The sequence below is a fragment of the Varanus komodoensis genome, unplaced genomic scaffold (genome assembly GCF_004798865.1).
Source record: "Varanus komodoensis strain SLA01 unplaced genomic scaffold, ASM479886v1 scaffold27, whole genome shotgun sequence".
Lineage (NCBI taxonomy): Eukaryota > Metazoa > Chordata > Lepidosauria > Squamata > Varanidae > Varanus > Varanus komodoensis.
The window spans coordinates 6647838-6672855 of NW_025335701.1; the positions used below are offsets into that span (position 1 = coordinate 6647838).

Sequence of the window (25018 nt, forward strand, 5' to 3'; positions counted from 1 at the left end):
ATCTAACAGCTTGCCCAATGGATTCCAAATTATGGGCTTAAGAATGTAAGATGAAGGGCCTACCTAGATCAAGCATCCCGTTTCCACTGCCCGCTTCCTGCTCACGATGCCCGGCAACTCTGTACGGAGGCCTGCTGGAGGTAATGCAGTTGCTCTTGATAGCTTTGTTCTCTGTGACATTGTCTAAGCCCTTCTTAAAGCCGTCCAGGTTGGCAGCCACCTTGTAGCAATTTCCATAGCCTAATTGTGTGTTTTAGGTGCTTCTTGTCAACAAGAATTTGATACTGGCTCCTAAGGAACTGAGTATTTCCCAAACCCTCACAGAATTGGCTCATGACAATTCTGATAGCATTCCCTGCAATAATTTTTCTGGCCATGCTTTCTGGATCTGTATATCGAACACCTGCTGCTTAGATGGCACTTTATGTGTTTATTAATTTGTCTTTCATTCTGTCAGAACTTGCACTTTTGATGGCTGGCAGGCATTCCTGTACATCTGTCTTGAAGTTATTTTGCTGCAGATTTCTGTCATTGGTGTCGATGTTACAGTGTATGAATCAACATTTAATTATTGTGAAAGGCATACTGCATAGCCAAGTTCAGTTTGGTAGGAGTAAATTATATGGATAGTTGAAAAAATGTCTGGGTATTGGGGGTAAAAAGGGGGACTGGGGAGAACTGAACCAGAATTTTCTTGAGAAAAGGCGCCAGTTAATTTTACTGTCTCCCATCCTCCTCTGCAAATTAGAAAAAATAATCTTTTTATTTCTCTAATTTGAGCTGTTTGTATCAAATGTTCAAACCTTTTCTGTGTTTAGCATCTTTTAAAGTAGAAACTCAGTACAGAGGTAGTACAGAGGTTTATTTCAGCAAAACCCTCTCTTATCAGGGATGAGACCAATTATACATCCGTTGGCAAATGAGATTGCCCATTTCACAGGGTGAATCACCTGCTTACTGGGGTAAAAGAGGCCTTACCTAACTCTCGGTTCAAGTACAGTTCCAAATGGTGGAGCTTTGTTCAAACCCACTGAGCTGCTTGCAGTGGGTTCCTATCTCATTGGATGCACTCCTTCTTTCAAGCAAAACACAGAACTCTTCCTCAAAGGATGGGCACAAAATAAACAAACAGCCTGTGCAGGGCAAGAGCGCACCATCCACTGGGAGTTCTCATTTTGCATCATGCGGATATATGCAAGCGATTTCTGTGGAGCGGGTACAGGAGAACTCTCCAGTGAATTGTGCCTTATCTGTATTAAATAAACCCTGTGTGTGTCCCCTCATTTCTACTTAATGCAAGATAATAAAACAAAGTTTTGATGCACCTTTAAAACGTGAAATTCAGATTTTTGCAAACCAGCAGCTTGCTTTATTGCCACAGATTTTTTCAGCAATCTTCCAGCTATTGGGGGGTAGGGGTGTTTGGCTTTCAACAAATTTGGCACAACATTGACCAAGAACAGCCAGGGCGGTGGCCCATGAGGCGCTAAACAATTCCTCCTCTTCCTGCAGTTTGCCTGGGTGGCATTTGCCAGGTTACAGGCATGGCTGGTGGACCACTTTTGGCAGGCCTGCCCAAGGCTGTGATTGTAATCAGGTTTTTAATGTTTGCAAACCCCTAATCTGTTGTTTTTCAAACCACATTTGAAGTGCAGCATGTTCCAACACATGAGGATCAACACAGGCCTGTACTTTATTTAGAAAAGGAAGATGTTTATTTTAAAATTATATATATATATATATGCAGTCAAGAGAGGGATATAAAATATTTTTCCCTTGAGCAGGGCCACATGGTCTGTATGGCTACTCTGCTTTACCACTTTTGTCAGGAAGCCTCAATGCATGCTAGCAGATTGGAGAGACCATAAATAATTGTGTATTGCACTAGTCTGTTAATAACAAGGATGTATGTATGATTTATGCTGCAGCATCAAATTCCTTGTTGCGTTCATCCTTGCACTGGAGTTGCGACCTTTTTGTTTTGTGTCTCTGCCTTTAATGGCAGCTTAGTGAGCTGAGGTCAAGCCAATGGAGCTGCATCTGCATCTGATGCCACCTCCTGGCTGCGAGGAGGGGCCCTCTGGTGCAAGGCTTCGAGAGGCTCCCATCCGCGGACACGTTCATCTCCACCTCTTCACTGCCGGGGCTACAGCCTGTTCACTGACATCGTGCTCTGGCCCAAATCTGGATCACTGTACAGAGGGAGGAGATTGCCTGCATTGTTGCCCATTCTTTTTGCTCACCTGTGGATAGACAGCAACAGCCAGGAGAATGACTGGTGCCCCCTGCCCCGTGAGGCACGGATCCCCAGTGACGCCCACCCAGCCACGAGTCCCGAGTGCCCTGATTTTTGCCGCTTAATTGCTGCAGACCTGCTGCAGCTGAAGACACAGAACCCAAACTGGGGAAAGCAGCATGATTCATCCGAGTGTCACTGTTGCTGAAGTGCTCGCACTGGCATCGCCCGTAAAATGATAAGTTTTTCGAACATCAGGTGAGCCTGTGCATAAATGTAGATCGAGGAAGACTGAAAATATACATTCTTTTGGGAGTTACAGCTTCTGCGCCATCAAGAGCCTGCACATTAATCATGCTTAGAAGAGGTGGTGGCCAGCTCATTCCTGCAGGATCTTCCAATCCCTTAGCTTGCTCAGGCTGCTTATTTTGGATCAGATCTCTTGAGTTTTGGGAACTGAACTGACAGAACTACTTGTGCGCATGCCGTCATCTGTGCACAAGTTTCAACATCCCCGTGCTCAGAATTGCAGGTCCCAGATGCGTAAATTGTGACCAGTAGTTCCTTAAGAAAAAGCATTGACATTAACCAGTATTAATGACTAGCCACGGTCTGTACCATTTGTGTTACATTTTAGGGAAGCTGCTCTAGGCCTGGGCTATTCTTTGATGCCCTGGTGTCTTTTGCAGGCAAGCTGGCGGAAGAGCAGGGTGACAGAATGCAGGATTGTTGGGTATTAGTATATCTGTGACATAATCTATTTTTATACAGAATTTTGGTATTGCTAAGAGTCCCATAACACTGATGTTAAGCACTTTTCCAGACTAAATTATATGTAAAGTTTGCTGTGGTCTGTATGTAGTTAAACGTTTGGCAGAAGTCATTACCTAGCACTGTGATAGATAAATAAGCTAGAACTGAGTAATCAGCGCAGAGCATCAAGCAGCGCTTTTGTACATATGGAGGGCTTTAAAAGCTTGAACTGGTTTCTTCGAACTGTGTTGCCTTTATGGTGGGCACATGAAGAAGCTCACGAACCAAAGGTGTGCAATAGTCTCGTAAAGCAAAGATGGAGCTGTATGTGGCCAAATCCCCTGGCAAGGTCTTGGTGTTTCTAAAATGCAGCATATCTTTAGAGAAACTACTTGCTTTATGCTGTGCTTTATTTGTATGTAAATTAGCAGACCCCCAGTATCCTTTCCTAGTAGCAACAGAAAGACTTTCCCCAAAGCAATACTCAGAGCACTGATTTTAGGACTGAAGACGCTGCGCTTCCTTGGAAGCTTGTCAGGGGCTTCCTGGTGTGAAGAAAGCAATGGTGGGCAAGCACCCCAAGGAAAGGCCATTGGTCCAGCCTTTCTGGCCCTCCACGGCACTTGTTGCACCCCTGAAGGATGCAAGGTCTGCTCGAGGGGGGAATGCTCAGCCCACGCAGGGCAATGGTGAAGGGCAAAATGCCTGGCTGAGAAAGTGAGAGCTATTGGGAGAGATCTGATCAGATCTGATAAGCTAAGACGTGAACTGCATTTCAGGCTGTGTGCAGAGCCCCTCCACACAGGTGAAAAAACAGGCCAGTTACATACTTCCTGAACCAGAACCAGAAAGCAGCGCGTAACAGTTTCAGAACAAACCAGGCTATTCCGTGATGGTCTGAAGCTGGCTCAGGGGGTAACGCTGTGGTTTGTGGCCTCAGTTATCAGCTCCCAAATCTGGGGACTCACAAGCATCCTATGCAAGGCAGGAAGAGCAGTGTAGATGATCTTCACCCGCCTCTCCTCCAGCCCTACACTTCTTGTTACTTTATTTATTTATTTATTTATTTATTTATTTTTCGATGTATATCCTGCCTTTTTCCTACAAAGGGCAGCTTACATCATTCTCCTCCTCCAGCTTATCCCCACAACAACAACCCTGTGAGGCAGGTTGGGCTGAGAGTCTGACTGGCCCAAAGTCACCCAGTGGGCTCCATGACGGAGCGGGGACTAGAACCCAGGTCGTCTGAGTCCCAGTCCCGTGCTCTTCACCACGACACCACACTGGCTCTCTGGCAAAACATTGGCAAAACATTAGTTTTGTTTGCTCATTTAGCTGGGACACATCAGAAAGGGAGGAAAGGGGCTTGGACAGGCCTCAGATTAACGCCTCTCTGGTCTCTTCCTGCCCCCCTCCCATGCCCCCTTCTTGAAAGACCAAGTTGCTGACCTTGAGCAGCAGGCATGACCCTTTTCATGCCTCCTGTGGCGGCGAAGCAGGCAGGGTGGAGCTCTTACCGATCTTCATGAAATCAGAGCACTGAGTGGGCAATGCAGAATATCCTGCGACTCGTCAGGTATGGTGTCAGGGCAGTAGGATTGTTCTTTTAACATCCTGGCCATCTCCATCACGCTTGACCCTAAGTTCACTCAGAGCAGGGGCAAAAGGTGCACAAGGCCCAGATGGGATGGTTGGATGGATGGCCTGTGGCTTAGAGGACACCCTCAGAATATTTTGCAAGACATGCAGTTCCTCCACCGATACATCCTCGTGGACAGTGTTCCCTTCAGGTTTGAGAACTACACTGGAGTAGCAGATGCCTTCCTTTGTTTTCACATGTGCTTTCTATTCTTGTTGACTTTGTAAACAAAAGCTACTTCCTGCCATTGTTGAACTGTAGCTTTATGAAATGTGCCATGTTTTATGAAATGTGGAATATGTTAGTGTACAAGTCCTTTAGTAAACTACCAACAAATGCAGCACTCAGGTAACAGTTTCAGCTGCTTCTGTTGAAGCTGACCCTCATGCCATCCTGTGACCATTGTTTTAGAAAGAGTGACTACAATTGAGCTGGCCCTTTAAACCTCACGCTACTGATCATGCTGCCGAGCATCAGCTGCACTTCAACAAGTAGCTGACAAGCCAGGACAAAAGTGATTGCGAATTAGTTTGTCTGCGCCCACATCCTATTTCATGAAATAATAACCAGTCAGTTGCTATTTGCATATACACTATCAAATGAACAAATGTGATTTCATGCATAACACTGTTCAGTTATGGGAATATGCTGAAGCTCGCAGGCAAAAACCTGCTACATCTGTGTATTCTTCTAAAAAAGCTTAATCTGCAGTACATTCAGATTGTTTTGGTGCCTTCCAAAAATAGCTGCTTACTACAACATTGGATATGTTCCTCAAAGAATTTCCTTAATTTTAAAGAATACGTTTGTGATGAGTGTATATCATAAATGCAGGAACTGTTTGGTAGCTCTCTGAACAATGTTGTTGGAGCATTGAGCTGGTGTTTTCAAAAAGCCCAGTGGTTATAAAACTTGCCCTTTTATTGTAGGGAACAGAGTTAAGAGTGAAAAATGTGTCTTTGTGCATTTCTGTAAACGTTGAGTCCAGAATGAATAATGCCATCATCGATAAGAGTACGTTATATATAAATGCCTATTTGTGCAATTCTTATGCAGATGTAATTCTATACACACATTTATGAAATCAAATTCTAGTTTTTTAAAGGCTTTATTTTGCACAAGAATTTGTCTTACAAATGTTTGTTGTTCTTCAGCTGCATTGGCACTCTTAGAGGGATTTTATCTCTTTTGCACACTTCCAAGATTTCACACACACAGAGGAGCATTCTCTGAAGGATATTTCTTCTACATATTTAATTAATATGCATGGCTCTTTAGCAACATTTGAATAAACCTGTATTGTACATGGGTCTTGTGTATAACTTCTGTGTTGTGTTAAAGACAGAGTCTTGAATATATTTTGTCACACAGTCCACAGCAAAATGTGGTAGCTCCTGTATCCTTACGAGCACTTTCAAAATAATATTTATTATTAGTAGTATGATTTATGGTTCTAATGATGATTACAGTGCCTTGAAGAAGCATCCTGCCCCCTTTGCCCGTCCCACTTTTTGTTGCGCTGCAACCTGGAATTGAAATAGATTGAATCGGCATTGTTACCACTTGATGCATACAAGATACTCAACACTGCAAAAGTGTAAAATAGTGTTATTGTGGCATACAATTTTTGTTACAAACAGAGCCTGGCACTTTTTGGTTGTAAAACGTTCACTCCTTTGCTGTGACGAATCGGCTCTGCTGTGATCCACTGCCTCCAGAAACTTAGCACTTGCCCATGTGTAGTTGACGAGAGTCCCTCCATTTAAATGCACGTGCTTCCAGAAGTCCCCAGAGTTTGTTGGAGACCATATCTAAACAAAACGTTTCATGAGGACCACGGAGCTGTCAAAATGGCTCTGGGGCAAAGTTGTACAAAAGCACCAATCCGGGTTGGACTATAAAGAGCTTTTGCACACGCTGAAACATCCCCCGGTGCACCATTGAATCCATTATTGCGAAAATGCAGGGAATATGGTGCACCTGCACCTGCTCGGGGAAGCTGTCTACCAAAATTCAGTGACCGAGTGAGAAGCAGCAAGGAGCCTTGGGCAATGCTGAAGGAGGTGGCGGCGTATGCAGCTGGGACAGACGCAACAGCCCAAGGGGCCACTGTCGCCCAAACCAAGCTGGACTTTATGAAACAGTAATGAGAAGAAAGACTTTGCTGAAACAAACCCACATTGAAGCCTGTTTGGAGTTTTGCCCCCCAAAATGGGGAAACGCCACCGTATCCTGATGCATGAAGCTGCACCAGAGACTTCTCCCTCTCCCATAACACTTGAACCCGGGTCACTCCATGAAGCTGATTGGTGAGAGGTCTGGGACAGGTAAAAGGACAGGGTGTGTTAGACTGGAGGCTGCTGCCACTGGAAGTGGCGATGGCCGCCAATCTAGGTGGCTTTAAAGGGGGTGGGACAGATTCATGAGGGAGGAGGCTCTCTGTGGCCACTAGCCCTGCTGGCCATGTGCTCCTTCCTTCCGCAGAGTGGCCTGCCTGCAGAGACCAGCCGCTGGGGAGCTTGAGCAGGGCAGGCCTTGCACCTGTCCTGCTCTCTGAGTCCTGTGAGCAGCTGGCTTGCTACCACGTGTGTGGAGTGCTGGACCAGAAGGACCTTTGGTCCAAACCAGCAGGACGCCATATGTTCTGAGACTCACAGGTGCAATTACTGCCAAAGGCGTGGCTATCAGTTTTTTCTCTGTGTGTGTGTGAATATTTATGGCAGCTACAACTGCCAGCTTGCTTTTGTTTACTTAAGTTTTGTGCCACAAGAAAAATACTTTGTCTCTTCACAGTGTGGCTTTCCTTGTATCCATCAAGGGATGAGAGTGCCATGAATTCATTTCCAGGTTGTAAAATGTGGGGAAGTCAAAGGGGGTGTGCGGCTATTTCTGCAGAGCATTGTAACTTTCTATTAAATGTTCAAGAAAACATAAAGCAATTCTTGTCTTCTTGTCGGCTAAGTTAGCATGCGAAGCAAATGTATGTAGAGTGCTATATATTTACACACAGACTATATACTAGGAATTCCAAAGAACATCAGCATTTCTTCATTAAATGTGATCTGCGCAACACTAGTATGCTTGAGATTAGATTTCTTTGGTTACAAAAATACCTTTCATTTCTAAGAATAAAAGCATATATTTACCAGGGATTTCTCTTGTATATGCATCCTCTTGTCCGCTCGCTCTCTCTGTGTGTGCACACAAGAGTGAAAACATGAGCCTTTAGCAGCATATATTCCAATAGCAGTTAAGTACTTTTGAGACTGCAACCCAGGTTCATATTTCACTGGACTTAAGGGCTTACTTCTGCGTAAACCCACATAAGATTGTGCTGCTTCTGTCACAAGAGTGAGAAGCATGTTGCGCTCCAGAAGTTGTGGGACTCCAGCTACCATCAGCCTCACCCAGCATCATGTGTGGTCGGGGATAATGGAGGTGCATTCGAGCAACGGCTGGTGGCAAAGGTCTGTCCATCACTGCTGCATTGTTGAGTGTGCATGAATTTCTCCAGTTTATGCTGGGCTGAGATACTCCAGAAGGAAACTAAATGGTGGTGCAGTTTGTCTTAATACTCAAGCTGAACGTGAAACCAGAATGACTTCAGGAAAGACAGCCAATACCCTTCCTACAGTGCAAAATATTTAGTTTTGACCAGAATGTTTGCTTTTTTAAATAATACAGATTTAAAGTGCAATGCAACATAACATGTGCTGCAGATAAGATTTACTGCTGTAATACATCATCAAGTCATCTATGAATGAAAGTGCCCCCTCCTTCACAGCCCTGCTCAGCTCATAAAAATCTTGTGGCTTTATGGAAGCCATCCATCCCTTACTTGGTCTTCCTGTTCTTGTTTTGTCTTCAGTTGTCCCTAGTGTTGTGGTCTCCTCCAGAGAGCCTTGCCATCTCATGAAGTGCCTGAAGTGCAGCTGCTTCAGTTTCATCATTTTTGGCTCCACAGCATGTTCTGACTCGATTTGATCTAGAACCCACTTGTTTGTCTTTCTGTCAGTCCAGGGTATTTGCAAAGCTCTTCTCCAATGCCATGTTCTGATGCATTCGATTGGCAGAAATCACATTGATCCCCATACAAACAAGGATATGCCAACAAATATGGGAAACAAAACGATGGCCCATGGACTGGAAACGTTCAGGATGCGTTCCAGTCTCCAAGAAAGAGTGCAGTAACTATAGGACCATTGCACCAATTTTCCGTGCAAGCAAGGCAACGTGTGTGGTGTTGCAATAAAGAATTTAACCATCTATGGAGTGAGCAATGCCTGCTGTTCAAGCTGGATTCCAAAAAGAGCCACTCAAGAGCATATCACAAATAGATGTTGGCTACTGGAGCACACCAAAGACTTTCAGAAGAAAATGCATTTTCAGTCAAAAAATTAAGTCTATAAAGTATAGGCCTTATGGACTACAGGAAAGCCCTTGATTGTATGGATCACAAAAACCTATGGATGCTTCTGAAAAAAATGGGTATACCTCGGCACTTGATTGTCCTGATGGATGACTTGCATTGTGGACAAGAAGCTATGGAGAAGCTCAGAATTCTGTAGAAGAATTACAGAACTTTACTGCTAATAATAATGACATTAAATTATGATTTCACATACCTCAGCTTTATCATCGATTCAAAGGGAGTCTGTGATGAAGAAATTCCAAGAAGACTGAAACGTGGAAGGGCAGTAATGAAGAAGCTAGAGTCAAGAGTAAGGACATTTCATTGGAGACCAAGGCCAAGATGACCTAAGCACTTGTAGTCCAGATCACTGTGTATGAGTATGATGTGATGTCACAAATTGAAAAGACAATTGCCTGCCTCAAAAAATCCTGGTGTAGAGTGAAGGAAGCAAAATGGGGGGGGGGGTGCCCTCATTTGCCCCATCCTGACTACAGGGCTGGTGGATTTGCCACCCTCTGCCTAATAGCAGAGCTGGCCTGAAGACGATCTTGATGCAGTTCCGGCAAGTCACATCTATTTGAGTCCCCACCATGTTCCTTTCCGCAAAATATCACCAGCTGCCCTTGACTGTCTGGCTTATTTATTTTATTTAGTAGTTAAAAATAGCTGCAGAGGCTCTGCTGCGTTCCCAAGCTAAATTCCAACTCTGGGGAGCCGGTGTGGGATGAAGGGTGGTTAAGAGTGTGGGCCTAGGACTTGGGGGAGCCAGGCTCCAGTCCCTGCTCAACCCTGCAGCAAACTGCATGACTTTGGGCCAGTCACAGATTCTCAGCCCAACCTACCTCACAGGATTGTTGTTGTGGCGATAAGATTGAGTGCAGGAAGATGAAATTTTCATGAGCTGCTGTGAGTTCCTTGAAAGGAAAAAACATAGAAATATAGAAACATAGAAACAGAGCGAGTCAGAAGGGGTCTCCCGGGCCATCTAGTCTGACCTCCGGCACTAACCGGCTCCGCTCACGACATACCCACCATGTGGACGTCCAGCCTATCCTTGAACACCAATGGGGCCTCAACGTCCTCTCGTGGAAGCCCATTCCACACCCTCGGGGTCCTAACTGTCAGGAAGCGCTTCCTGGCACCTAAATTGAACCTTGGTTCCCTGAGCTTTGCTCCGTTGGAGCATGTCCTGCCTTCCTCTGCAGGGGAGAACAGGTCTCTACCCATCTCCGAGTGACATCCCCTCACATACCTGTGTGTCGCCAACATATCCCCTCTGAGTCTCCTCCAGGCTGAAGAGACCCAGTTCCCTCAGTCTCGCCTCATACGGCATCCCCTGCAAACCGGCCACCAACCTTGTGGCCCTACACTGCACCGACTCTAACCTGGCTATATCCTTTCTGTTATGAGGGGCCCAAAACTGAGCACAATACTCCAGTTGTGGGTGCACCAGAGTCATATAGAGTGGTAGTAATACCTCTCTTGATCTAGAAACCACACTTCTGGCTATGCAACCAAGGGTGGCGTTCGCCCTCTTGACCACCACATCACACGTCTGGCTCATGTTCAGCCTGCAGTCAACAAGCACCCCGAGGTCCCTTTCACAAGTGCTGCTTTCCAGCCACTTGTCACCTAACCTGTACTTATGACACCCATTCCTACACCCCAAGTGCAAGACCTTGCACTTATCCACATTGAACGCCACCCTGTTGTCTCCTGCCCACTTCTATAGTCTGTCCAAATCCTTTTGGATCTGGAGTACCTGCCCCTCAGTTGTGGCCACTGCTCCAGTTTTAGTGTTGTCTGCGAATTTGATCAGCAGACTGTTCACCCCTTCTTCCATGTCATTTATGAAAAGATTGAACAGGATAGGTCCCAGGACAGAGCCCTAGGGGACCCCGCTTGTCACTGGCTGCCATCCCGATGATTCCCCACTAATTAGTTACCTTCTGCTTTTGGTCAGTCAACCATGCCCTAATCCACTGGACAGTGCTTTGGTGTATCCCAAAACTCCTCAGTTTCTCCACCAGGATATCATGGGGCACTTTCTCAAAGGCCTTGCTGAAATCCAGGTATACCACATCCACTGCATCCCCTCCATCTAGCCATCTCGAAACCTTGTCATAGAAATCCACACGGTTTGTCTGGCAGGACCTGTTTTTGCGGAAGCCGTGTTGTGTGGCTGCCAGCCTCCCTTCCCAATCTAGCATCGCTAGATCTCTATTATGAGCCTTTCCATTGTTTTTCCTACAATGGACGTAAGGCTAACCGGTCTATAATTCCCCATGTCCTTTCTACTACCCTTTTTGAAAACTGGGACCACTGATGCCACCCTCCAGTCCTCTGGAATTTCACCTGTTCTCCACGAGGCCTCAAAAATGGAGGCCAGCGGGCATGAGAGAACCCCTGCCAACACTCTAAGTACTCTCAGGTGTAACCCGTCAGGGCCTGGCGCCTTTGTAATGTCCAATGCCCTGAGGAGCCCCTCGACTTCAAGGGCGGTGACTCTAATCTGTGCCCCTAAGTCCCCAGCCTCATCTAATCTCCTATGCGGATCTCCCCCGTCCTGCTTTGGGGAGAACACAGAGGCAAAATAGTCATTGAGCATCTGTGCCTGTTCCCTCATATCAGTCACTGGATCTCCTTCCTCCTTATTTGGTGGTCCCACCACTTGTCTCCCCTTCCTCTTCCTTTTACATGCTGAAAAAGGGTGGGATATAAATATAATAAATAAATGGCACCAACCTTCCTGGTGGGGGGGGGGGCAGTACACAACCATAATGGGGCTGAGTTGTTCCCCTGCAGGGAGCTAAGAGCGCTTGCAGCTGGGGGTGCTTGAGGGCCAAAGGACACATTGCATTTTATTGGGCTGAAGCTGAGTGGTCCGTGCGGAGCTTCGGCAGGAGCGTGCAGGCCATTATCCCCCCTCCCCCCTGCGCAGTGGAGAGTTGCCTTTGGCTTAACTGTGCATTAGATGCGATGACGATGTTTCATTTTCCCTTATGTTCCTGGCCATCTGGTGGCCGTTCTGAAAATGGAAGCTCTTAATATTTCTGGATCGAAATGCTAAAGCCCTGTCTTTCTGGGCCCAGCCTCAAGCCAACGCTCGCATCCTTTCAAGGTCAGTTTGATCACTCTGGTGCCATCACGTGGCAGGGATTCGAATCCCAGACTATTGTGAACTTCACCTCTCTCAGAGGATGCCAACCAAAAGGGGATGTTTTATCCTTTATTAGCAGACCTAGTGAGACCGAGTGGAGAAGGGTCCTAGGTCGGCCATTCATCCTGTGCCAAAGCCACTGGGATGTGCAAACGTCCACAGCTTCTTTCATTCATCTGCTGCAGTGGCTTATTTCCTGCTATTTCATTTGACCCCAGAAGGTTATGAAGACCCACTACAAATTAATAGAGGCCCAGTGTGTCCCACGCGCTTGCCTGCTCCCTGCATCCCAGGTGGGCCTCTGTCCCCAGAGGAGCTGCCTCCGAGACACACTTGATGTGGATCTCCTCCTTGGGGCCACCACCTCCACTGCTCCTGCTCCTCTGCCTCATCAGTGCCACCACTCGCTTGCTTGGCCAGGCAGAGCACCCACGACTCAGTGAGGTGGCCTCCACTCAGCACCCCTTCTGAGCCTGGGTCAAGGCAGGTTGCAAAGGCCAAGAGGCGAAGCAGGTGCTTGTCTGGGGACTCCTGCCTCGACCATCCCTTGATACGCGTCAGTGATGGCATCCATCACTGATCCCATTCACTGGAAAAAAACAAAACTGGATGGGACAGGCCTATTTTCCTACAGGAGGGAGAGAGACAGAAATGGAGCAGGGAGATAAGCAAAGATGGCACATGAGAGATTGCCAGTGACCAGTAATTGAAGAGTGACTACTGATTTGAGATGATCTTGGGTGAGGTGCAAAACAAAAGATTTTTTTAATATTCTTTGCATGAAAAATTAATGTGTTGGCTTTGCCTTGTAATTACTTCCAAATTTGCATATAGATATAAATTAGCATATGTACATCTTATGCAGATTGGTCTAGAGGCCATATCTATAAAGCGACTAGAACCCTCTCTGCTGATAAATCATAGGCAACCCAATCGGCGTGTTTGTGCAGCCGACGGGTGTGGGTTGGCTGCACGTTCGTGGCAGCAGAACACCTGAAATCGACAGTGGATCCCATGACAAAGAAATTAAGCTCAGGTCTACACCATTTGTGACCTCACCAAGCCAAACACCAGTTCATCTAATCTTTTCAGTGACTCCAGCTAGTTATGCAAGTCCATGCTAAATGAACATAATCAGGCATGGTGAGAGCTGAGCTGGTGTCGTGGTTCAGAGCGTGGGACTGGAACTCGGATGATCCGGCTTCTAGTCTCTGCTCAGCCACGGAGCCCACTGGGTCACTCTGGGCCAGTCACAAATCCTCAGCCCAACCTACCTCATGGGGTTGTTGTTGTGGGGATAAGATTCAGAGCAGCAGGAGAAAGATGTAAGCTGCTTTGAGTTCTTTAAAAAAGAAAAAGGTGGGATATAATAAATAAGCAAGCAAGCAAGCAAGCAAAGGGGCATGCAATCATTTAGCAGGAATGCCTGGATTCTGTGCTGAGAAAGCTCAGGTGTCCGCAGTAACCAAATCTGGCAGTCTGACTCAGTTTGATATGCACGCCAATACTAATCCTAGCATTGAGTGCTCAGTTGAGCAGAAGTGCTCAATTCTTTGACTCAATCTTTTTGCAAAAGCTGGCCAGTGCCCCCAGGACAAAACAAGTACAAACTGAAGGGTCAGGATTGAAGCTTGAGATTAATAAACAAATGATCAAGGGACACGTGACTTACTCGAATATGTTCAGATCTCCAGGGCCTGATGAGCTCTACAACTCATAAAAAGGGAATTTGGGGAAGGGGGAGGGGGAATCTGATGATCCAGTTTCTGAATTGCAGCTTCCTTCTCAGGAGCCTCTCACCAGCCAGCGAAAAGGCGGGCCGAGTTGGACAGAGCCATCACTTGATCTGCAGAGTCAATTTCATTCCGAAGGGAAGCTTTCCGGAAAGACAACATGTTCTCAGATGTTGCCTTTGGTGATGTGGTTGCATCGGGGCTCACGGAGAGGAAGCACTTGCTCCTTTCCTAGCAAGAACGCTGACAGCACCTGCCACTTCCTGGCAACATCGGATGGGTTTGCACAATATGGTAGTCCCCTCCAGAATTTTAGCCATGCACAGTGGCTAAAACTCCATGTCCAGCAGAGGACTGGGACGGGTGTGTCTCCTTCCCCGCTTGGTCCTCCGGCTGGCACCCCAGGGGCCATCAAAGCAGCATGGAGCAGCGTGGGAATGCCCACGTCTTGCAGGGCTGCCTCCCCCGTTCCACAGCCCATCCGCATGCACAAGCACTCTGCTCCCAACACTTGTCTCCTTGCTTTCACACATCCCTGTTCCTTGGCAAGCCTCTTCTGCCGGGAGCACAACTCTCTCTCTCTCATTGGTGCGTTGGTCAGCTGCTCTGGTGAATGTTTGCCAGCCAGTCTTACGGTGGCTTTCTGTGCTTAGCCCCACGGAGATTTCAAAGGGCATGAAAAGCAAAGGGCCTCCTCTGGAACATGTGAAGCAAACCGGGCTGCATCGTGCCCAGTTTCCCACTGCAAGGAATGGAGAAGGCCGAGTCTGTTTGCCTCCGCAGCGCTAATTGGATTACTGCAGGCTTGCATTTAGCAACGTGCCTGTCACTGTACATCTCCAAGCAATGCCATGAAGGTGAGCCTTGAAGGTGAGCCACGGAGGAGCACACCGCTCCTGGCCTGCTCTGGGGGCAGTGGGGGAGGAAAGCTCTTTCCCCTTCAGTAGGGGAAGGCAACAGGTCGCTCTCCAGATGCTCCAGCCTACAATTCCCATCAGCCCTCGTCAGCACAGCCAATGGAAAGGGCTGATGGGGGTGCTAAGTCAAAACATCGAAGCCAGAACCTTTTATCTGCCCAGTATTTTAACAGTTAACTTTTTAATCTTTGCACGCGCACGTGTGTGTGTGTGTGTTGTACTGCTCCTATACATCTTGATTGCAACGGTTGTGGTTTCATTATTTTATGGCTTTTAATTGGTTTTTAACCTTTGTTAACTCCTCAGAGAACCTCAGGCTCTTGGGTGGTATAAACATGAAATGCGTTAAGAAACGTGTGGGGGGACGCAAGTTCTCCACCCCTGCTCTGCCCCTCATCCAACCTGCTTGATGGATTATTTGCTGATCTACTTTTTCATGAGGCTGCAGAGAAAAGCCTCATGGAAAGGCTTTTCTCCTCTGTGGACACAATTCAGGTTCACCTTCTACCTTCTTAATAGCTGGGCAGAACAATATGACAAGCTATCCAACTTCTGTGGCTTCCTTAGAGGGCAAGATCAATTGGTCACTTTAAAAAAAATTAACGCCCTGATTAATCGGACAACAAGATATTAAAATGTTACTTTTCTCACATGCTTATAAAATCTGCTGTTTTGCAAGCACCTGGCTTAACATTCCTTCTTCTTTCCCAACAAGAAGCATGCCAGCAATTACATTTGTGTATCGTCTAAGAACAGAGCGGTTAGTTTCAGAAAATGCAAATTTTAACTGACAAATGAGTGCAGTATGAATTACCTAGACAAACCTATCAGAAATTTATATTTGGAAACCCTGTTATATTGCCCCCGCACACGCACACACCCCTAGGGAAGGCAGTGTAGTTGGCAGGTATGAGCGGACGCATTCCGTAGCAGCCACCTGCTTGCGGAACTCCTTCTTGGCACAGGTAAGAGCGGCTCCTTAAAGGCTCACTCTGTTCTGTTAGGCTTGGACTACGTGACGCTTTGAATGTTGATGCCTCCCCTAAATGTTTCTGTGTTTGTTCCTTCGATTTTATGTGAACCTTTAACTGTTTTATCGTGCATCAGCTAGAAAAGAGGATGCAATTTCATAAATCCGATAAATAAACGTCACCCTTAAAGTTTATTTCATTAGGTTACAATTCTGCATATCAACATCATCCAGGTTCTGCGACATAAACCACGCGACTCATCACTGAGCATGGTGAGCAGAGCAGCAAGGGGCTAAATAAGCTACCTGGTTTTGAGGCAGACATGAAGAATAGGGTTTACGGGGCACCTGGCAGGGTCCCGAGCGTGACTGATGAGCTGGATCCCCGACAAGGCGCAGCGCCTGTGCCCAAGGCCTCCTTCTGCCCAAGGAGAGCGTTCAGGAGGCAGCCGGCCAGCCCTGAGAGGGAGGGCTTGACTGGGGGTCCTGCACTGAGCAGGGGGCCGGCCTTCCGGCTCCTTCCAACACTGCTCTTCCGTGATTTATATTATGCTTTTGAGAATTCAAAGTGCCCCACACATCATCTCAGCAGTTCTTCCGATGCTGATGCATTTTCCCCATAAAAAAGCACTCTAGGCAATTTATGAAGGCAAGACAATGCAAATACATAAATAAATAAACCAGAAAGTGAACAATGCCCAAGTCAGGGACAGACCACTGTTTGCACTTAGGAAATTAATACTTAAGCAGGGAAGAAGGGCCAATATATTTTCAGAGATGGCTCCGTCCCAGCTCAGAATTCATTCCATGACCCTCAGTTCATGCTGAGAAGCAAAAGAATGCGGTTAGAGAAGCCAAAAACCACCCCACCTGCTCTGCTCCCGAATGTGCTTCTCAGCAAGTCATGTGCTCTTCACTCAGGGCTGGCTCTGGAAAGGTTGGCCCTGCACTCATAGCTGAGGTGCAGCACCTTTTGGTTCAGGGGACAAACGCAAAGCATCCGGGATCCCAGTCTGGCCCGCGATGGGTCGGCAGATGCCCACGACTTCACTGGTCCCAGCCACTTTTCCCAGTCACCCATCCTTTGAGTTTTCCAGCTCTTGCACAGTTCTTCTCCTCAGTCTAAAAGACCGAGTTCCTCTCCTAAGGCTGAATCACAGTAGGATGAGCTTTAAGCGAAGCCATCCCAGTATTTTGAATGTTGATCTGCCCCCCAATTTTCGTATAAACTATCTTCTTTTATGTTCTTCCTTTTTCCCTCTTGCAGGGTACATGGCAGCCGACACAGTCCCCCTTCACTTCGCTCAATTTTACTCCCAAAACAACCACCCTGTGAGGTAGGTTAAGCTGAGAGAGAATGACAGAAATTGGCCATCAAGTGGAAAGAGGGTCAGAGACGGTGATGTGCAACCAAAAGGATTTGGGAGCATGTGGCTCAGATCGCAGAGTACTGTATCAGTTCCTTTAACACAACTATCATCCTAAGCCACCCTTCCTCAGCCTCATCCAGGCATGTTTGGACTACAACACCCAGAATTCCAAGTCAATGGCCCTCCTGGATGGAAATTCTGAGAGTCATGGTCCAAATGCCTCGAAAGCCACCAGGATGGGGAAGGTTGTTCTAAGCAATTGGGTTATTTATGGTGGGAAGACTCATCTTGTCTTCATCATGTCCTTGACACTGGGAAACGCTTTCCAGAACAGTTGTTTTAAAAAGTTAACCAAATGCAGATGATCACTCTCCCCATTTGCTATTTAAACCTATTCTGCCCACAATGAAACAACAGAACTACGACAAACATCATCAGTTCTCCAGATAACCCAACCCAGTGACAAGAGAAAGTATGTTTAGAAAACTTGCAGGCATCTCAAACGAATGCATTACGCCACCAGCTGGGCTTGTTCCAGCTGGAGATTGATCCATTCCAAAATGTTACACAAAAATACCCTTTAAATATTAATCCCATAGAGAGGCAGTTACAAAAAGTAAACACACTTGGTAGAGTCAGGATTTTTTATTAACTTCTGTTATCTGTTCTGCTAAAAAGCTTTATCTTTAGAAAACGGCCATTAATTCATGTTTTAACTTTAAAACATGAAATCTGGTTCTGCTTTAATCACCAGGAACGCTCACTAATTCTGAAAATAGAAAGACAGCTTTAATATTACAAAGCCTGATTCAAAGTAGACTCATGTACCCTGGAAGGAAGATTGGGGTGGGGGGCATGGAATGGGAGGGAGGGAAGAAATAAATGGAATGGATAAAAAGCACACTTTGTGCTATGGAATTAAGGCTGTTGCATCACTTCACAGTTCTACATTATCAGTGCTTGGGTTTAAGGAACAAAGGTTATTCTACTCCAGAGGTAATTATGAACTTCAAACTCCAGCTTCATAGAATTACATGTAATAGGAAACAAGGAAAAACACACACACACACGCGCGCGCGCACGCGACAACGGAGTAGCAAAAGGTGGGCAAACATAAAAAAGGTTTTGATTTGGCATCCCTTGTGGGCAGAGAGCAGTGCAGCCTGAATCACAAACAGCACCCTTTCCTTGAAAATGCCCTCAACAGGTTGCTCAGAGTCAACGCTTCTGTACACAACTAATTCATGACAATCTACACTGAAGAAAGAGGCTTCGTTCATTGCCTTGCAATGTTCAGGTCACTCCTCAATAGATTTTATGTATTTCTCATATGCGTCTTCAGTCAGAAGTTCATCAAATTCTAAAGGGTCATCCACAGTCATCTTGATAAGCCACCCTAGGAGCAAGAAAACAATTTAGTGCTTTTCTTTTTTAAACAAACAGCCTGTGCTTTGCAGCTCTAGGAAATGCTCTCTCTAGGAATCACCATCCATGCTAGCAAGTGTAAGTTCCACCAAAAATCAGTAAGCTTTCATAGGCTAAAGTTGAGAAAGAAGACAACCAGTTCAAATCCACATATTCCTTGAACTCACAAAGGGCTGTTTTTTTCACTCCCCCCCCCCCCCCGCTTCCCAGATCCCCTTCTGAGGTGCAGTACTGGCATGTGAGCCTTTTTTAAGGCTGCACCCTGGGGTGCTGATACCATTTTCCCCTGAGGACAAGGCCAATTCTACGGCTCCTTCCCCTTTGTTCCTTCTTACGTAGCTACAGGGCGCCAGAATTGTTCCTTCTCCCCCCTCCCCTTTAATTCCAATTTTCTGCAGAAATACTTTTGAGAAGTCAAATGTAGCTTCTTACCATCTTCATAACAAGATTTGTTGACGAGTCCTGGATTATCAGCAAGTGCAGTGTTAATTTCTGTTACTTCTCCTGTGAGTGGGGAATAGAGTTCGCTAGCGGCCTTCACGCTTTCCAAAGCACCAAACTCATCTGATACACAGAAATGGAGGGAGGACAGGACATTGGTTGGGGAACTGAAGCAGGGGTGTTGCTTGGTTTACATGGAAGTCAAGAACCACTCCCTCAAGAATTCGGGAACTTCAGAGCTGGCCAATTATGCTAAATCAGCCTTTCCCCAGGACGCTGGGGAAGACGGAAACCGTACTTCAAGACATCAGGAGGGTGTCAGGTTGGGGAACATTGTTAAGGCATCAAGAGCTCTGTGAAGTCTCAGTTGCACTTCAAGTCAACAGTATAGATGATACCTGTCAGCTCCATCTAAGCAGCCTTCCCCAATCTGGTGGCCTTCAGAGGCATTTGGACCTCAGCTCCCAGAATTCCCATCCGGCAGGGCCATCAAGTGGGAATTCTGGGTGTTGCAGTCCAAATGTGTTTGGCAGGCACAAGGTTGGGGAAGGCTGATCCACAGCAAAGGTAAGCATCTGAAAGAGTACAAAATACAAAGCAAAAACCACTTGGCATGAAAAAACATCTAAAGTAGCTTTCTCAGTACCAGCTCAAGAATGGTACGACTGTTTAATGTTTAAAAAAACATTTTTCCCAGCAATGTTTTAGTGTGTTAATGATAAAAAATTAAAAGAAGAAACAATGCTCACCCTGTTTGTTCAACTTTGTTCCAATTTCTGGAAGACTACAATAAACCACATCTCCTAATGCTTCCTGAAAGGAAAGTTCAGACCTCATTAAAGGTGAGACTATGAGAAAAAGCTGTCAAAATCTCCCCTATAAGAATTCAAGCAGGAGCAAATAGAGCTGGTGCTTCTCCTTCTGCCATTCCCAGGGCCCCACTTCAACTATCAGGGTCTGCACATACTCTCTTCTCCTTGAATAGGACTAGCCTGCTGTACCGACCGTATCGCGGACAACAAGGCTTAGACATGCCTCGCTTCTCAGGCACAGCAAGGCCAAAGTGTAGAACAACAAACAAAGAGGAAACCAGCTGGGAAGTCTCCCAACCACACCAGCTTACCAGGACTTGGAGCTTGTCAAGTGGTTGCTAGGGAAGGACTAACCCTTTCCTGGTCTCCCTCCGTGTGTGCGGATTCTTATGACTGGACCAAGACACCTTGTGGAGGTGACTCCATGGCTCCTTAATGACACAGAAAGCTAAGCCAGACTGCTTCAGGATTCTGGCTTATTGCTCATGGACTGGGATACTGGTGCACTTTGTGTGACCACTCCCACTTGGCTCTTCCTGCAAGTGGGCAGGAGCAGCTAAACTGGCCAGGAACTTGCCAGGATAGAAATGATTTGTGTTGCCCCTGGCTTGTTATTCCACTACAAGCCTAGATCCAGAAACCAAGTTAAAGGCATGGCTTCAAATCGGAGTGTGAAGAGAAGTGAGACGTCCGGGTTCAGATTCAAAGATTCAACTGTCTCCCCTGGTTAGTTTAACTAAGTGGGGATCATTGATCCGTGCGAACTAGTTCTAAAGAATTCTGCCTCAGCAGTTTGTATGAACATGGCCACTTTGTGAGGAAGGAAGGAGTCTTTCTTTTCTTCTTTTAAGCTGGCATCCGGATGCTAATAGTGTGCCAAAAAGGTCAAAGTCAGCTTGCTTTCTCAATGGGTCAAAAAGTTTCTAAATGGCCAATCCAGAACCCATTTTGTGCAATGTTTTACACACACACACACACACACACACACACACACACACACTACAGGGGGCTGCAGTGGACACAGGCTTCCTGCAAACTGCATGCCCCCCTCCACTTTTAGAAGTGACTTCATTTTTACAAGTGAGCAGGGGAGATGGTACTTAAGCGTACCACAACACCCTGCTCTGGTACTTACACAATTTGAGACCCTCACCAACTAATGGAGACCAGCCATTTAAGAAATTATACAATCCTTACATGCAGAGCAAAAGGTTCACACACACCAACTGGCCAGCAAAATGAAGCTATAAGTATCTCAGTTGGAACAGTGGCGCTTCCGATTTTGCCGCTGTTGCTTCGTTTGCAATCACCTACCTTCATGAAGTATTCAGGTGCACTGGGAAGCGATGAGGCACCATGGAATTTTCCACCCCAAATACAAGGAAGTATTCAGTCCTATTAAATGCTTACATTAATAAGCATTATCCCCAGTTAAAGAAAACTCTGAAGGTAATAAAAACCATCCAGTCCTAAGGGTAGTACACAGAGGCTGAAGGGGTGAGGAAGGTGGAGGAGAGGATGGCTAATGCAGCCAATAGTTTTCCAGCCACGCTCTGAGTTCCAAGTCCACCATTTGGCTTTGTATGCAGAAATCATCAGAACAATCAAGAAAGCAAAATCCAAGGCCAACAGCAGGTTGATAAACACACATTTTGTAGGGCGATGGCAAGGCGTGTGTGGGGGCAGGGGGATCCGTACCTGTGCAAAGTTGCTGATTCCTACAGTTCCAATACCGTTTTCAACTGAGACCCATTCATGCTTGTCTGTGAACCGACGGGCTAAAACAAAACACACGGGGCATCTCAATACATCCTGCTTTTCCTGACCCAACATTGGCTTCAAGGTTCTACCTTAAGAACGGTTGGCATCAGCTTGACTTAAGCATCCTTTGTTCCAAGCACTTAAGAGATCTCTTTTCCTCCTTAGTTCAATTTAGAAATGAAATGAATAAATTTTCAAATCTTTCACCCATAGATACAGGCCGTTCTTCCTTCTATACTATGTACAGTTCTGCTTCTTCTCTTTGCATTTTTATAATATTTTTATGTTCAAATACTATGCTAAAAGATAAAAGATTCGGATAGACAAATACACCTCCAAATCTGAATGGCCCAAGCCAGCCATGCCCTAGTACAACAGGCCATTTCAACCCCCCCTCCCCCTCCCAGCCCCTTTCCTTCTCTCTTTCTCACCTGGCACTCCTCACTGGCCTAGTTTAAGGAGACGCACCTGGGTGGGGCACTGAAAAGATTTTTGTCCTGCAAGCCTTAGGGCCCCCCTCACCAGCTAGTGCCTCCCTCGTCTTTCTCAGTTGCCTCCTTCCAAGCTCCAGTTCCACTGGCACTTACCACTTTATTATTCCAGGGAGTGAACCTTTAAATACCCTGAGGCCACTCTTCCCAGTACTGGCAGAATTATAGCACCTGGCACCTCTGAGGGCTCTGCACTTCTGGGCACTGTCCAGAGCCCTCCTGGACGACGGGTTAATGCAGATTCTAAATTCAATTATAAATAAGTAAATAAGAGCAGCAGCTCTTCACGCTGCCAGCAGCATGTCCTGCCAGCCAAATGTCCGTTATCTCCAGTCTGAGACAGAGATAACAGCAGGCCATTTGGTTTAAAGGGGGCAGGCAGTCTCCAAGGAGGGTCTGTGGGTAGTCCACCAGGCCAGGTTAGGCCCACATCAGGGGTTCTGAACCCCAGTCCTAAGAACTTGGCTGGCCAATTCCACATTCCCACCTGTTCTCTTTGAACATGTGCATAATCTCTGTATATTAGTTTGAGAGGCTGCCAATTAAGGTTTGTTGAGGTTTTTCAACCTGAACAATACATACATACATACATACATATATATCGAGTGCTATAAATTCTAAAGCCTGCAAACTGACAAGTATTGATATAGTAACATCACCACCATATGGGAGCAATACATTCATTATAGTCTGAGCCCCTGAGAGGTTCAACAACTTTTAGGTTACAACCTAATAGATGTGGGATTATTGGAACAAACTTTCTATCCTTTATAAAAGGCTTGGAGTTGGGTAATGACAGACTCTAACAGAAGCATAGTTATGCAAGCAACTGAGGCTGAAATCCTATTACTTTATGGTAATAAACCTCTCTGAACACAATGGGACTTAAATAAACGTGCATAGGAATGTACTGAAAAGAGCAAACCTTTGGGTAAGGGATTTTCAGCAGATGAAAAACTCAACACTGGAATATGTCTGAACCAGCCAACTTTCTAAAAGGAACTTTTGCTTTTGCTGCAGCAATGTGTAACAAGAAATCCCTCTTGAATTAGCCTTCAGATCTGGCCTTTAGGTATCTTCCATGCCTTTACAGCTCTTCCATCACTATTTATGGTCCCTGGACAAGTTTTGCAATGGAGGAAAACTGCAGCTTGCTAGGCAGGGATCTAACTACTAGCTGTGCTGGCCTGGGCTAATGGGAACTGCAGCCCAACAACATCTGGAAGGAAGCATCTTCCTCATTGCTTCCCCATTCCCCATTGCTGCTGGCTCTTGCACACATGCAACCCCTTCCTGAACCAGTGCTCTTCAATGTTTTTATTAATGTTCTGGATGAAGAGGTGCAGGGAATTCTTATCAAATTTACTGATAACACAAGATTTGGTGGCAACCTAATACCCTAGAAGGCAGAAAGCAATTCAAAGCAATCTTTCTAGCAGGAGTGTTGGGCTGAACTTCAATACAGCCAACACAAATCTCCACCAAAGAAGATAAACCAAATGCGTAGCTACAAAACGGGAGTACATGGCTCTGCAATAAATACTACAAGTGAGAAAATTCCTGAGATTGTTGTAGGTCACAAGCTGGATATGAGTCAATAATGTGATGTGGCTGCAAAAAGGGCAAATGCGATTTTAGGCTGAATTAATACAAGGACCACTTAAACTCACATGTGCTAGTTTCCCTCAGCATTGCTTGGGCCTCATCTTGAGTAAGTATTATGTTCAATTCTGAGCACCACAGTTTTAAAAAGTTGCATACAAAGGGCAGGAGCAACAAAAATGATCAGGAGATAGGAGACACAGGCATCTGAGGGGAGACAGAAAAACTGGGCATAATTGGCCAGGAGAAGAGAAATCTGAGAGAGGAGTTGCAAAATACCAACCAGTTGCAGCAAAGTTCGACAGAAATTGCAGAAGAGATGGATTGGGACCTTCCCAAGGCACCTGGTTCACAAGGGCTTGCTTAGGCTTGATTTCTGAGCAGTAGCTGAATATCTAAAAAGCAGCCTCTTTGTTCAGAGGTAGAGCTAAATTAGGTATATACAAGCTTTCTGGCCCGGAGTGCCACATCCCATGTGTGCATGCCCATATGCAAGTTCATGCACTACAAACGTACCTGTGCACACTCCCATAGTAAAAAGGCCTACAACTCCCAGCATGCCACTGAAACTGTACACTACACTGTATCAGTGGTTTGTTTTTGAGAGGGCAGTATAGAAATTAATGCTAATAAAAACGGTTAGGCGCACAACCCAACCCCAGCTGTGGCCGAATGAGTGGGCCAGGATCGACAGAACGGACTCCGTGCTGAGGCGACATCAGAGGAAAGAGTGCCACTCCGCCCGCACCCTGCTTCTGCCTTCCAGGCCGCCTCGCTCCGAACTTGCACACAGCCTCTGTCCATGTGATGAGTGTCCTGAAGAGCCGAACGGCCCTGTGCACCAGATCCCGGTATGCAAATGAGGAGGTTCTACCCATGAGACACGCACGCATGCTGATCCAGAGCCAAGCCCGTGGGCACCTCTCGCTGCCCCGGGCGACTGTCTCCGGCGCAGGGCACGCGCATTCACGCGCACCGCGCGCTCCCCGCTCAGCAAGCCTGGAACTCCCGTCCGGAGGCCTCCGGGGGGGGGCGGGGCCCGGGGACGGCGCAGCGCCCCAGGACGGCAAAGCCCTCGCGGATCGGCTCGGGAGGCGCGCGCGCCCCGCGGGCTGCGGCGGCGCCCCCGCTCTGGGCCGGGAACGGCCGGGGCCCCGCAGGCTCGCGGACCTGCCCGGGCGCCCTCCAGCAGGGCTGCTGCAGGCGGCAACCCGCGGCGGCTCCCGCGCCCGCCCGGCCCCCATGCCTCGCAGCGCGGCGGCGGGCTTGCGCAGAGGACCTGCCCGCCGGAAGC

General features: G+C 46.8%; 1 protein-coding gene across 1 annotated transcript; it reads right to left on the bottom strand.

Moving 5' to 3' along the window:
• Window positions 1–17822: 17822 nt before the first annotated feature.
• On the bottom strand, window positions 17823–22214 carry GCSH (glycine cleavage system protein H; the record flags this gene model as incomplete). The annotated part of the gene is made up of 5 exons (XM_044434293.1): window positions 17823–18588; window positions 19050–19181; window positions 19808–19871; window positions 21569–21648; window positions 22100–22214. Coding segments are annotated over 5 exons (489 nt in total), but the record flags the coding sequence as incomplete, so codon positions are not given.
• Window positions 22215–25018: the final 2804 nt, after the last annotated feature.